The sequence below is a fragment of the Pteropus alecto genome, unplaced genomic scaffold (genome assembly GCF_000325575.1).
Source record: "Pteropus alecto unplaced genomic scaffold, ASM32557v1 scaffold115, whole genome shotgun sequence".
Taxonomy (NCBI): domain Eukaryota; kingdom Metazoa; phylum Chordata; class Mammalia; order Chiroptera; family Pteropodidae; genus Pteropus; species Pteropus alecto.
The window spans coordinates 3,589,501-3,601,755 of record NW_006436814.1 but is presented as its reverse complement, the minus strand read 5'-3'; the positions used below and the strand labels follow the sequence as shown (position 1 = coordinate 3,601,755).

At 36.2% G+C, this 12,255-nt stretch overlaps 1 protein-coding gene across 1 annotated transcript in view; it reads right to left on the bottom strand.

Annotated features, from left to right (window-relative positions):
• The window catches only part of CDC42BPA (CDC42 binding protein kinase alpha), a 217,974-nt gene that overhangs the window by 24,540 nt on the left and 181,179 nt on the right, over positions 1 to 12,255 (bottom strand). Inside the window, 5 exon segments of the mRNA XM_015591278.2 lie at positions 1,082 to 1,163; positions 2,443 to 2,582; positions 3,265 to 3,401; positions 6,531 to 6,636; positions 11,516 to 11,599. Coding sequence (XP_015446764.1) covers positions 1,082 to 1,163; positions 2,443 to 2,582; positions 3,265 to 3,401; positions 6,531 to 6,636; positions 11,516 to 11,599 — 549 coding nt within the window.

Here is a 12,255-nt window from a genome sequence, read left to right as displayed (position 1 = left end):
TAAAAGTAATTTAAGGCACAGTGACACTAAAATCCCACTATGTTTATCAGTTACAGATGAGCAGGCCTCCTTAGGCTCCCCTTGGTGGCTGGAGACAGAATAATAGTTCTTGGCCTGGGAGCTGAGACTAAGTATAGTCTTTGACCCTCCTTAGAGACGAGATTTACAGATGACTACTAAGCATACAAGCAATAACATTAGGGCAGTAGTCTTTTCTTTTTACCTCTATTATCTGAATTCACCCATTGAAGATGGCCCTGTGGACACCTCTAAAGACGGCCACCAACAATCCTTTCTATGGAAGTCCATTCTTCTTATCAAAAAGTGGAGTTTATTCCCCTCCCTTTCTATCTGGGCTGACCTCATGACTTGCTTCTACTTACTGGATGTAAAAGTGTTATCATGCCGGTTTGGGGTCTAGTCTTTAAAAGGCCTGGAGGCTGCTTCTGCTCTCTCGGAAGCCAGCGCAGAGAGCTCAGCCAGACGACTGAACAATTAGAGACCATGTGGGGCAAGTTCACAGAGAGGACCACGGAGAGAACTCAGACTGCCCAGCAAACAGGCGGCACTGAGACCACAGATGAGAGAGGAAAGTCGTTTTGGATATTCCAATCCCGAGTGAGCAGAATGTAGTCACATGAGTGACCCCAGTCAACGCCAAAAGGACTGCAGAGTTGGCTCACAGAATGGTGAAAAATAAATCCCTGTTGGTTAGGCCGCTGGGTTTGGAGTGGTTACTGCAAAGCAACGGAATTGAAACGTACACTAATTTTTTTAACGAGATTTTAAAAGAAACTTCTATTTTTAAAAAACTTGAGAAATCTCACATTTAATTTTCCATGTGGTAGTATTTATTTGAAAAGTCAATTGTGATTCAAAAATATTATCTAAGAGGAAACCTATATAAGCCATGCTTTCTACAGGTCTTTCACTAATTAAATATTTACTTTGCATGAATTGTCTACACGTTCAATAGGATTTAGTCCTATTCCTAGTGAGTTTGTGATCCATATGGAGAGGTAAAACATATTCTCATTCAAAACAGATAATTCAGTGATCAAATTACAGCACTCATACTTACTCTAAATATACAAGGTATATCTTTTCGATTCGCGTGAATAACATCAGAAGCCAAGACTGAACTCACAGAAAATTCTTCATCTCTGAAGGAAAAGTGAAACATTAAAAGTCAGTGTATGTGGGTATGTGTGTGTGGTCCTGGGTGTGCATCCAAATAATACACATGAAACAATCTTCGAAACTTAATTGCACAAAACATCTAAACTGACTTTTTTTTAAAAAATTGATTGTTCAAAACCTCACTGTAATTGATAGTGCCCAAAGAAATCGATCCAGAGTTGCTTAACAGTGGCACATTATACAAGTGCTAGAAAGAGCTCCCGGCTCACCCAGAGTCGCAGGCCAGTAAGTATGCAAGGAGAACTGGAATTCAAACGCTGTAGGTCTCCAGAGTCTCCAGCGGTCTGGACCCTCCTGCTGCCTACACTACAGCGCAGGTGCCCTCAACGCAGCGCGTCCGCCATTTTACTGTTCCTTCAATGCCTAGAACTGACTTGCTCCACGGTAATTTATTCTTCATCATTTTCTAAATTTGGTTATTGGTACCATCATTCTTTCTGTTGGTCTTGGAGACTTGACACCTTAGGTAATTATTATTGATTCTTTTTCCTATTTTCCTATATTTAGTCCCTTAGAGGGCTCTGTCAGATTTTCCTTGCTAATAAGTCTTGTAGTTATCCCTTCATATTCCATATTTATGGGAAAGATAAATGTTGGAGATTCTGGTATGAAATGCCAGGGTGAGCCACAGTTGGAGATCTAGTTTTGAGTGCTGGAGGAGGACCTGAACTAGAGATGTATGTTTGGAAGTCATCGATGCAGAGGAGGTGGCTGAAGCCACGGGAAATAATGATCACTCCAGAACGCCTGGAGTTACAAGAAGAGGTGAAGGAGAACACTCCGAGGAGAGGGGTGGAGTCTGAAAGATGAGACCGGAAACATTCAAGAGGAGTACTTACTTAAATGTTTACCAATTCATTATATACTCCAAGAGCCTGTCTGATTTTGAGGTTTTTATTTCTTTTCCTCACATTGGAATTATACTCTAAGCCTTTAGGTAATGATATAAATACCACAAATTAGGCCTCCAATACCCCAGCAACCTTTAAACTGGCCTTTTGGATTCAAACATTAGCTTCTTTGCTCTGACCCTAACATGCTCGACATACACATACCAATCTGTCCTATAACTACGCCTTACTTTCTATTTTTAATGATCTTACTATAGCAATATTATTAAATTAGAAAATTAACATGAAATTAGATTTAAATAAAAACATGGCCATATAATTAGAAGAAAATTCAGCCACTTTTTATTCTCATGCTGCAAACACACAAATATTTTCACCTTCGAAAGCTTACCTCATGTCAACCACTTGACTGACTACAGCACTGGGCTGAGAAGCTTTTCCTTCAGCAACATCGTACAGAAAGAGTTTGAAGTCACAAACTACGGCCAGTGCTCTTTGCCATCCTTTCTTCACTCCAGCTGGCTTAGGGATCTTAGACAGGCAAATAAACAAACGAGTAAACAAACAAACAAACGAACACTAAAATGTCAGCCAGAGCCCCTTTGACTGCATCTGTACTTACACGGCCAAACCCTAAAGACAATGCACACGTGTAAGAAGCCTGCCACTCCGGTGGTTGGCGAAGGAGCAGATGAACACATGCAGCATTAACGACGTGTGAGAAAATGTAAGAATGCATTCTTTTAACACCGAATGACTTTTTATTCTGGAAAATTTTTTAGTGGTACCATTTTAACTTTCACTAGTAATTCATTAAAATGACACTCATGGATCTCTAAGTAGCATAAAAGTAAATTTGGTAGCAAGGTGAAATGCAGCTCATCCTTTAAGTATTATTCGAGATCACAGGTAAGATTATGCCTGGCTAATATCTCATACTTCATAAGCACAGGCCCCCTCTCCCTCTAGCAAGATCAAGAGCCAAAGACTTTTACGGAGAGTTCAATATTTGTTTATTACCAGATGAGAGCAGCATGGAAAATTCTGAGTCATTTTCGAATTTATTTCCAAGCAAAGGCTAGGTTTTTTTGTACACCCCTCCCACCCCCAAGTCATTACTTTGGGAGAAATACTATGTTTGTAAGATGACTGGACTTTAATTCATTCGTAAACCTAAAAAAGCTTAATTTAAACCCAACTTAATCTCACTTACCCTGACATGACCTTCGTATGCTGTTCCTATTCCTTTCTGAGGGTCTATACCCAGGGGGCCTTTCGTCTGCTCAGGAGGGACTGGACACGTGGCCGGAGCCTTGTTCACACAGGTTATGTGACATGAGAATCCACACACTTTTGGAGACGTAAAAAGAAACGATATTCAACAGAAGTTCATTTTTACAGAAAGAAAATTCACTGAGCATTCTTTACATGCAAGGTGCTAGGTTTATGAGTGTTTATGAGTCTATTTTAAACAACTGTTTTGTCATTTGGGGAGCTGACTCATTTGCTTACTAAAAGAATGTCAATGAGAAATAATAACTTTTTTTTTGTTACTGTAATATTATTGTTCTGTGTTAACAGGAGTGATCAAAATGAGAAGCAAATAGAAGGAAGAAACATCTACTTTTGTGAATAAAATGGCTGATTTCAACTTTAAATTCCTGAGAGTAGTTTCTGGAGTTCTCTCTACCTCTTCATCTCACTGACACTTGGAACCTGCCCTGCAATTTCTCTTGCAAGAGTCCCTAATGGACGTGAAATTACCTGACATTTTTGCAATACCTGGCAAACTTTATCAATCCCTCTTTCTGAAAGTGGAATTGTTCCATGATTAAAAAGTTGTAAATTAAGGGTAAATTTGGGGGTCATTGATGATATATATACTTAAACTACTACTAAGATAATACTGTTAACTTTATTGCGTGCTTTTAAGATTTCTATAACAATCTAAGAAAGGTACAATTACCTCCATCTACTTGGCCTTGCCTTGGGTCACAGAATTTGTAAGTAGCGTTGCTAGAATTCAAACCCAGGCAGTCTGGCTCAGAACCTGCACACCTAACTACTAACAATAGTGTCAGGACACCTCTTGACACTCACAGGATGAATTTGTGATTCTAAGACAAAATGATAATTAAGAATAAACTCCTATTTTATTGAGATTTGGTTGGGTGAGAATTAAAGGTTAGAATATTTAAAACAAGCTTCTTGGGAAGGGGTATGGACTAAGAAGATCTCTTGAGATACTTTCTACTCTAAGTGGGATCCTGGAAAGTATTTGGGAAAGAATAAGAGAGGAACTGAATGGATATCATCAGGCGGCTACACACACAAGGGAAAATGGACTGTAAATCACAAATGGGTATTTTGAAACCAACAGAGAGGCAAGATGGACTAGTACTGACTATAAAAACTAAGCAAACTTTTGTAAGATACCGCTTTCACTTATAAGTGAGAGAGTATAACAAGTTATAACTTGTTTCACTGAGCGAAAATCTCACCTCCAAAAGGCAGTGGAAGCACCAAAATAAAAATCCTACACTGAATCTGATTTTAATCAACCAGGAATAAAAATGACAGGAATCTTAAAGGCTGAAACCACATTATCATAACATTTAGGAAAGCCTGTGCATAGTCTAATGTGTCCCCACAGCTTTATAGGGTAGGCTTCAAAGGGTTTGAAGAGGAGATTGGCAAAATTTCATGACATGAGACTCTAGAAGGAAATAGAGTCGAGAAGATCTAAAAAATTCCTGCTATGATATTGCATATTATTCTGATGCATAAAAAATGATAAGGAACCTAAAGCCAAGTAGCTGCCAGGATTCTTTCAGATAAACATATTTTAAAATGACATTTATAAGTATATGGGTTTGAACTGTGCAGATCCATTTATGCTGAATTTTTTTCAATAAATACTGTAAATGTATTTTCCTTATGATTTTCTTAATAACATTTTCTTTTCTCTAGCTTACTTTATTGTAAGAATAAAGTATATAATACACGTAACATATAAATGTGTGTTAATCGACTGTCATTGGTCAGGCTTCAGGGTGACAGCACGCATACTAGTTAAGTTTTGCTGGGTCGCACAGATTTTCGAGGGCACAGGGGGGCTGGCACCCCTCACCCCTGTGTTGTATAAGGGTCAACCGTGCTGGCTAAGTTCCTAAATGAGGCAAGGCTTCAAAATCATGCCCATTCTCTTCTTCTTTGGCTCCGCGACCGCCTTCCAGGTCGGTGGTGCGGGCCACGCCTTCTCAGATTACTCTGTCATCTTCACCTTTTCTGCCTCCCATTGACCGCGTTTCCCAGGGTCCTGTCCTCATACTTGGTCTCTCTTCACTCTACACATACTTCTTGGATAATGCCGTCCACATTCATCACTTCACACACTTAAAACTCTCAAATCTCTGTTTTCAACCTAACCATTTTCTTTGGCTCTCAGCCCATGCCTCTAACAAACTAGTTAACTCAGTCTGGATCTTCCACTTTGGTTATGAGAACTAACCAAACAAAGAACGCATTGCCTGGATGCTGTTAATTTCCCCCCTATTCAAAGTATTCAAATTCAGGCCAACTACGAGTTATTCTACAAGGGAACACTCGCCTGCTGTAGAACGATGACCTTCCCTTCGAGGTCCCTTCCAACCCCAACAGCGAGAAATGGCAACTAGTATTAGAACTTGAATTAGCAACTATTTCTTTATCTTCTTCATATTATATGTATAATATATGGCAAATAACATATGAGGCACTATTACAGTAGCAAGTCTCATTTGATTTTAAAAAAGTGTATTTCTAAAATATACACAAATAATACATCCCATTATAATTTAAATCATTTTCATTTCAGAAGTCTTAGGAAAAATAAAGTGCTGCCAAAACAAATATACTTTCTTTTCTGTTCAATGACCCCTGACCTCCATCTCTCAGATCCTGAGGGCCCGAGGACGGGCTGTCTCTCCCCACCCACGACTGTGTCCCTGGTGCCCAGGAGCACAGAGCGGGCATTCCATGAACATGCGATGGATTAATCAACGACAGGCAGGGAAAAACCTCTGCTCTTAACACTAGAAATAAAATATCTTTTGAGGCATGGGAACAGACATTTAATATTTCTGAAAAGATACTGCACTGCCTACTGTGAGATAATAACTTCTCTAATGAATTAAAAAAGTTAAAACTCAATGAATAGATTCAAGGATAACTTTCATGTCTCTGTCACATAGGTTAATGGTTTCAGAACCATCTGAGCAATGAAACAAAGGTGAATGAAACATTTAAATATATCTCCCCTGAAAAAAGTTTCTAAAGCATCTGTCTAGTTTCTGCAAAATTCCTGTTATCCAAAGAAAAGTAAATGATTAAGTAAACAAACATTTATATGCTTTTTAAAGAGAATAACATTACTGATTACAGTTTAGGTAGTGCGTGTTAGGACTCTAAAGCCACATTTTCTTACCATTTTGTTCTTACCTTCACAGGAACAGCCCTGTCTTATCAAACCCACCATCAAAGAGGTACACTGATGACATTTGGTGGGAGTGGTAAAAGATTTGACAAAAAACTGATGAGTCTTGCGCTGCAAAACAAATGGACAGAAACATACACACTTGATTATTTAAAGGCTTTTCATAATGTGAACCTCCGTGCCCCACACCAGGTACTAGAAAGCTTTTAAACAGGAGTAGAATGAATTCTTTTCATTTTTCACCACATCTTTCTATAATCTACACTCTTTAGTTTTATTAGGCAATACTGAGCCGGATTATATTAAAATAATATAAGAAATTAAATGATAATCAATTGCTTCTGAATGTCATTTGAAAAGTTATAAACTGTAGCTTTTTTGTAGCTCACAAATTTTGACTTCAAGATTTTTATCCATTCTTTACATTATTCTTTAGCAGAGTTAAGTGAAATTTTGCATATGTATACCTACAGAAATAAAGAAATTTAATATGCTCTTATACCTTCTTAGGAAGAACAAAGAGTAATCTAAAATTCTTGTCCTCTCTATAAATCACGTATGTGATTTTTCTAGGACCAAGAACAAATAATATGCTTAACAATCTGTTTCCTCCCACGGAAGCAGGCAGTATTACACGGAGGAGAAAAGAATACTCACATATTAGTCCAGACACAGATGGCAACCTGAAACTTCTTAGAAAACCCAGTAGTTCTCTAAGTCTTGTCTGAGCTACGTGATGGTAAGCCAACGTCGGAACTAGCTCTCTGGAACACTCTTCCTCTCCAAATTAACTCTTAGCATGTCCTACTACTAATAATAAATGAATTACAACCACTGTTCTTCCCCTCCATTGTGTGAACTTAGGATAAGATTACTTAACTCTGTGTCTCACTTTCCTCGTTCTTTAAAATAGGATCAATAATAGAATCTACTTCATGGGGTGGTTAGTGAGCATTAATATAAACAAAGCCTTCTGAACGCTGCCATTACACAGTAAGCATTCAACACATATTTATTGATTTCTGAAAACAGATTTGGCTAATTATTTCTCTTTTACGTGTGTGATTGAGTGAAACTAGTAAGAACTTTGTTCTATATTCCTATAATAGGTGAATACTGATGAAAAAGTTATGAAGTAGTATTTATTTCAGTTGAAACTACCTTACATTAACAAAAAACTAACACAATATTCAAAGCTTTGAAATTTAAGTTAAAAATAAATTCTGCTTTTTGCAATTGGGATGTGTGATTTACACACCACAAAAAGCATTTTTAAAAAATCAAGAGGAGAAAGATCATCTTTTTATATAGAATGACCTGACCATCTGATCACTGGCATCTTGGAATGGGGTGAAACTCAAATTTAGAACAGTCATGATCTCTGGTCCAACCTCAAATCATTCTAGTCTAGGAGTTCCTCGGGCCCTTGGTCAGTTTCAAAGCAGCACTGGGACTAGACTCTATTCTAAGCAGGACACAGACTATCTTTATACGAACTCTGTAGCTGCTCTTCTGTGGACCACGTACCAACTAAAGAGCAGACACTGGTGGTACTTCACATACATCATCTCGTTTAATGGAGACAACGCATAGCAAGATAGGCATTATTTCCTTATATAGATAAAGGAACTGAAACTCTGTTAGTGGTAGAGTTAAAATTTGAGCCCAGATCTGATTCTGCCATCTCTCCGAGTTTGAGAATGTAAAAACACGTAGAATATGATCCTACAAAGAATGAAGGCCTACATAAGACAGAGTCAGGTCAAGGCCAGGGGCCTCCATGCCTGTGATAAAAACATGAGCACCTAATTTGTTAACATCGTATAAAATTTTGCTCAACATTTCTCCTGAATACTAATTTTTACTCTTTTAGGACTTACCAAGAGTAAATTTTCTAAAAGTGCTAACTTTTTCAGTTATTCAAAATACATTAACACAAAATATGCAGATTACTGATTGGTTCTAGAGGCTTTTATTACAATTAAGGAGGAATTAATCAACTATTCAAGATAAGTTATTTCGTCTTTTTTCTCCTAAAGGATAACATGTCTGAAAAAAAACAATAACTGTGGTCATGACAAATTTAATAGTAATTTTTCACAATACTCAAGAAAATACTTACAAAATCTATTTATTATATACTTTTTTTCAGAGATCTACTCAGGATGTCATAATTTTAATTGAGTATGCGACAATAAGAAAAAAAAAAGTGTTTTAGAAGAGCATTAATTTTAAGGGACCAACCACCAACTGGTAGTTCTGGTTAAATTGTGGGAGGTGGTGTGATTTACTACTGAAGATTAAGGTCCATGTTTTACTAATCTCGACTAAGGGTAATTAAATATGATTCTAATGGCATCAATCTTTAGGCAATACATAACTTTGGTCTTATTTGTTTTAGGGGAAGAAGAGGAATAACAACAAAAAGCCATGCGAATTCGATCCTAGGTCTAGATTACTGGGCTTCTGGATCTAAGATCTCCTTGCCTGCCTCCCAGTCAATCTCTGATTTCTAACAGGTTCCCTCAAAGTGCAGTTGGGTGTTTTAAATGTTATTCTGTTGTTTTCAGTTGCTATTGAAAAGTCTGATGAAAAGCTCATGTTCTTTCCTCTTTAGGAAACTTACACTATTTACCTGAATGTCCAATATTTTCTTTTCAACAGACCAACAGTTTACTAGAGTATGCTTTGTTTTGTCTGGGTTGATTTTCTCAGCTATGCTGTGTGCCCTTGTAATGAGTCTCAAGTCTTTTATTTTAGGAAATCTTTTTGAAAATAATATTTACTATTGCTTTGGCATTCTTTTTTCAGAGACTTTTATCTTTGCCTTTCTTTTCTACCTTTCACTTTTTTCAAATCCTTTTTACCTCTTTCATGTCCTGATTTAAAAAAATGCCCTCCCTTCCATCTTCTATTTCTCATAAATCATCTGTTGAGCTTATTTACTCTTAAATTCCTTACAGGTGACTCTGTATTTCTGAAATTATATATCATTATATATCATTTTAATTTCTAATTCTTTCTCTTCTTTTCAAATCTTTTCTCCAGCACTCTCATTTTATGAGATTTTCTATTTCTAATTTTTGTTATTTTATAGCATCTATCATTTTCTTAATTTCTTTTGAAATAGTGACTGTTGCTTGCATCGGTTTTGTAGACATGTCTTTCTGCCACACTTTCACTTTTGTTAAGATACATTGCTCCTTATTTTCCTTTTTTGTGTGAGGCTTGACTGGAATCATTTTCAAGTAAAATAACTTTTCCTGTACTTTTATGAGGGAGGGGTAGGCCGGCAATTACACTGAATCTGTATATTGCTTTGGGCAGTATAGACTCAAAGTCTATACCAGTCACCCCTTAAATTTAAATATATGTATATTTAAATATGTACACACACACACACACACACACACGCTAGTAGTTTAACAATGCTATTTTTTCAAATCCATGAGCATGGAATATTTTTTCATTTATTCGTGACTCCTTCGATTTCTTTCAACAATGTTCACAGTTCTCAGTGAACATAACTTTTCACCTCCTTCATTACATTATTCCCAAGTATTGTATTCTTTTTGATGGAATTGTAAATAGGATTAGCTCCTTAATTTCTACTTCTGATAGTTTGCTGTTAGTGTATACAAAAGTATTTTCAAAGAGGGTTTTTAAAAAAATAATAAACATACTAAGTTCTCATATACGTGAGAGTATTTTTAACTTGCTCTCATATATAAGTGATAGTACAGCTGGGTTAAAATTTCAGGGTTCAAAGTTCTTCTTCTTCAACACTTTGAACATAGTTCTTAATTGTCTTCTTGCATCTAGTGTTGCTGGTGAGAAGCCTGAGATCAATTTGATTTCTGTTTAAAGACAATCTGCTCTTTCTCTTCAAAAGTTTTCGAATTTTCTCTTGATCCTTAAATTTTACCATAATGGATCTAGATGTTTTTTCTTATCTACTCTCCTTAAGCCATAATGATGTATTTAATATGAGGTTTTCCATCTTAATTCTAGGTCATTATTTCTTTATGTATTCTTTAAGTATTTTTCTTCCTTTTGAAAGTCCTACTATATAGATATTGCCACCATTTCTGTCATATAGCTTAACTTTCATATTTTCTATCTTACTAACCCATTTTTCTGCTATGTCCAGTTTGCTTATTCTGCCATTAAAGCCATCTACTGAGTTCTTTATTTCGACTGTTATATTTTTATGTTAAGCACTCGCAGTTTATTTTTCTTCATAAGGCCTTATTCTGTCCCATGCTGCCAACATACTTCCTGTCTTATCTCTTTGGGGACATTTATTATGCATATTTAAAATTCATGTCCTAACCTCCAAGTTTTACATTATCTAGCATAGGCTACTCGGTTTGGTGCTTTTTTAATATGTTATACTTTTGTGTATTTTATTTGGATTTTAGATCCATTACCTCTCTCTTTGATTCTGTGGTTTATTGAAGGTTTATGTTCTGGGGAGGGAGATCATTTCAGTTTTCCAATTTCTAGAATTTCTTTGTAGGAGCTTGAGATAAGCAACTAAATCTTCATGTTCTACCATATCCAACACTTCGGTCATAATCATATTGAATGAAAAAAATGAATGAAAACAAGAAAATTCGCCTGAATTTGTCACTAAATATTTCTTTTTCAGTGGTTTGTTTATCAATCTCAATCTTAGCTTCATCCACAAGTGGCCTCTACTTAATGCCTTTCTTATAACACATCCTCCAAGTCCTACTCCTCACTGTAAAAAACTTTAAAACGCTGAATTTAAGAAAATGGAAGCAAAATAAAACTTTGTACATTCCTCCTACCTTTCTCAGTACTGTTCATTTCCATTCATACAGAATTTATTTTTGTTCCAATTTCTCATGTTTGTAATTTTAAGGAAACCAATAATAAAAATCACAGGAAATACAAAAAGCAGAAAAAATCCATTCTCTCTCTCTTTCTTCTGCAGAACACACTATGCTCATAGCTGACTGAGTACCTTAGGTGGAAAGCCAGTTGAACCAGGGCATGCCTTTTTCCTTAGGGTTGGTGTGTGAACTGGAAGTGGAGTACAGTCTACGGTCTGAATCCGGGGGCAAACAAGAAAATAAATGTTATGAAAAACTCTACATTAAACATCACTAAAAATAAATCAAGGTAAATAATGCCAAAGAAAACATTGATAAGACAAAATATATCTCATTAAAGCTAAAATTCTCACAGGGTTGATAATTTAAATTTCTGCCTGCAATCTCTAACAAATGAAATATTTGTTCAATTAGTAAAATCTAATTCAGTCTGGAAATTTAAAAATAAATAATTTGGAAAAAAGAATCCATAGGAAAACACATAGCATGTAGCCTACATAAAAATGAGGATATTCATTTTCACGTTCATCCAAAAATGCCATATTAATTCTAAAAAGCATCTGAAAGAGTTTTTAGCAAGAACTATAACCAAAATCATTAGAAGATTCTTTTAACTTCTTGACTTCTATATAGAGAATGAATAGTACATATACGAAACACAATTTTGTGGATTTCTGTGTATGTGCATGAAAAGGGAGAAGGAAGGGGGAGATGGAGTTGGAGAGAGGAAGGAGGGAGGGAAGAGAGCGGAGACTGATGGATGGATGTCGGCAGGATTTTTGTGTAGAAAATAATTTCCAAAGAAGGACATTAGGTTATTTAATATTATTGGAATTCAGAATTTACACACTAATTTAGTTACAAGCCATAT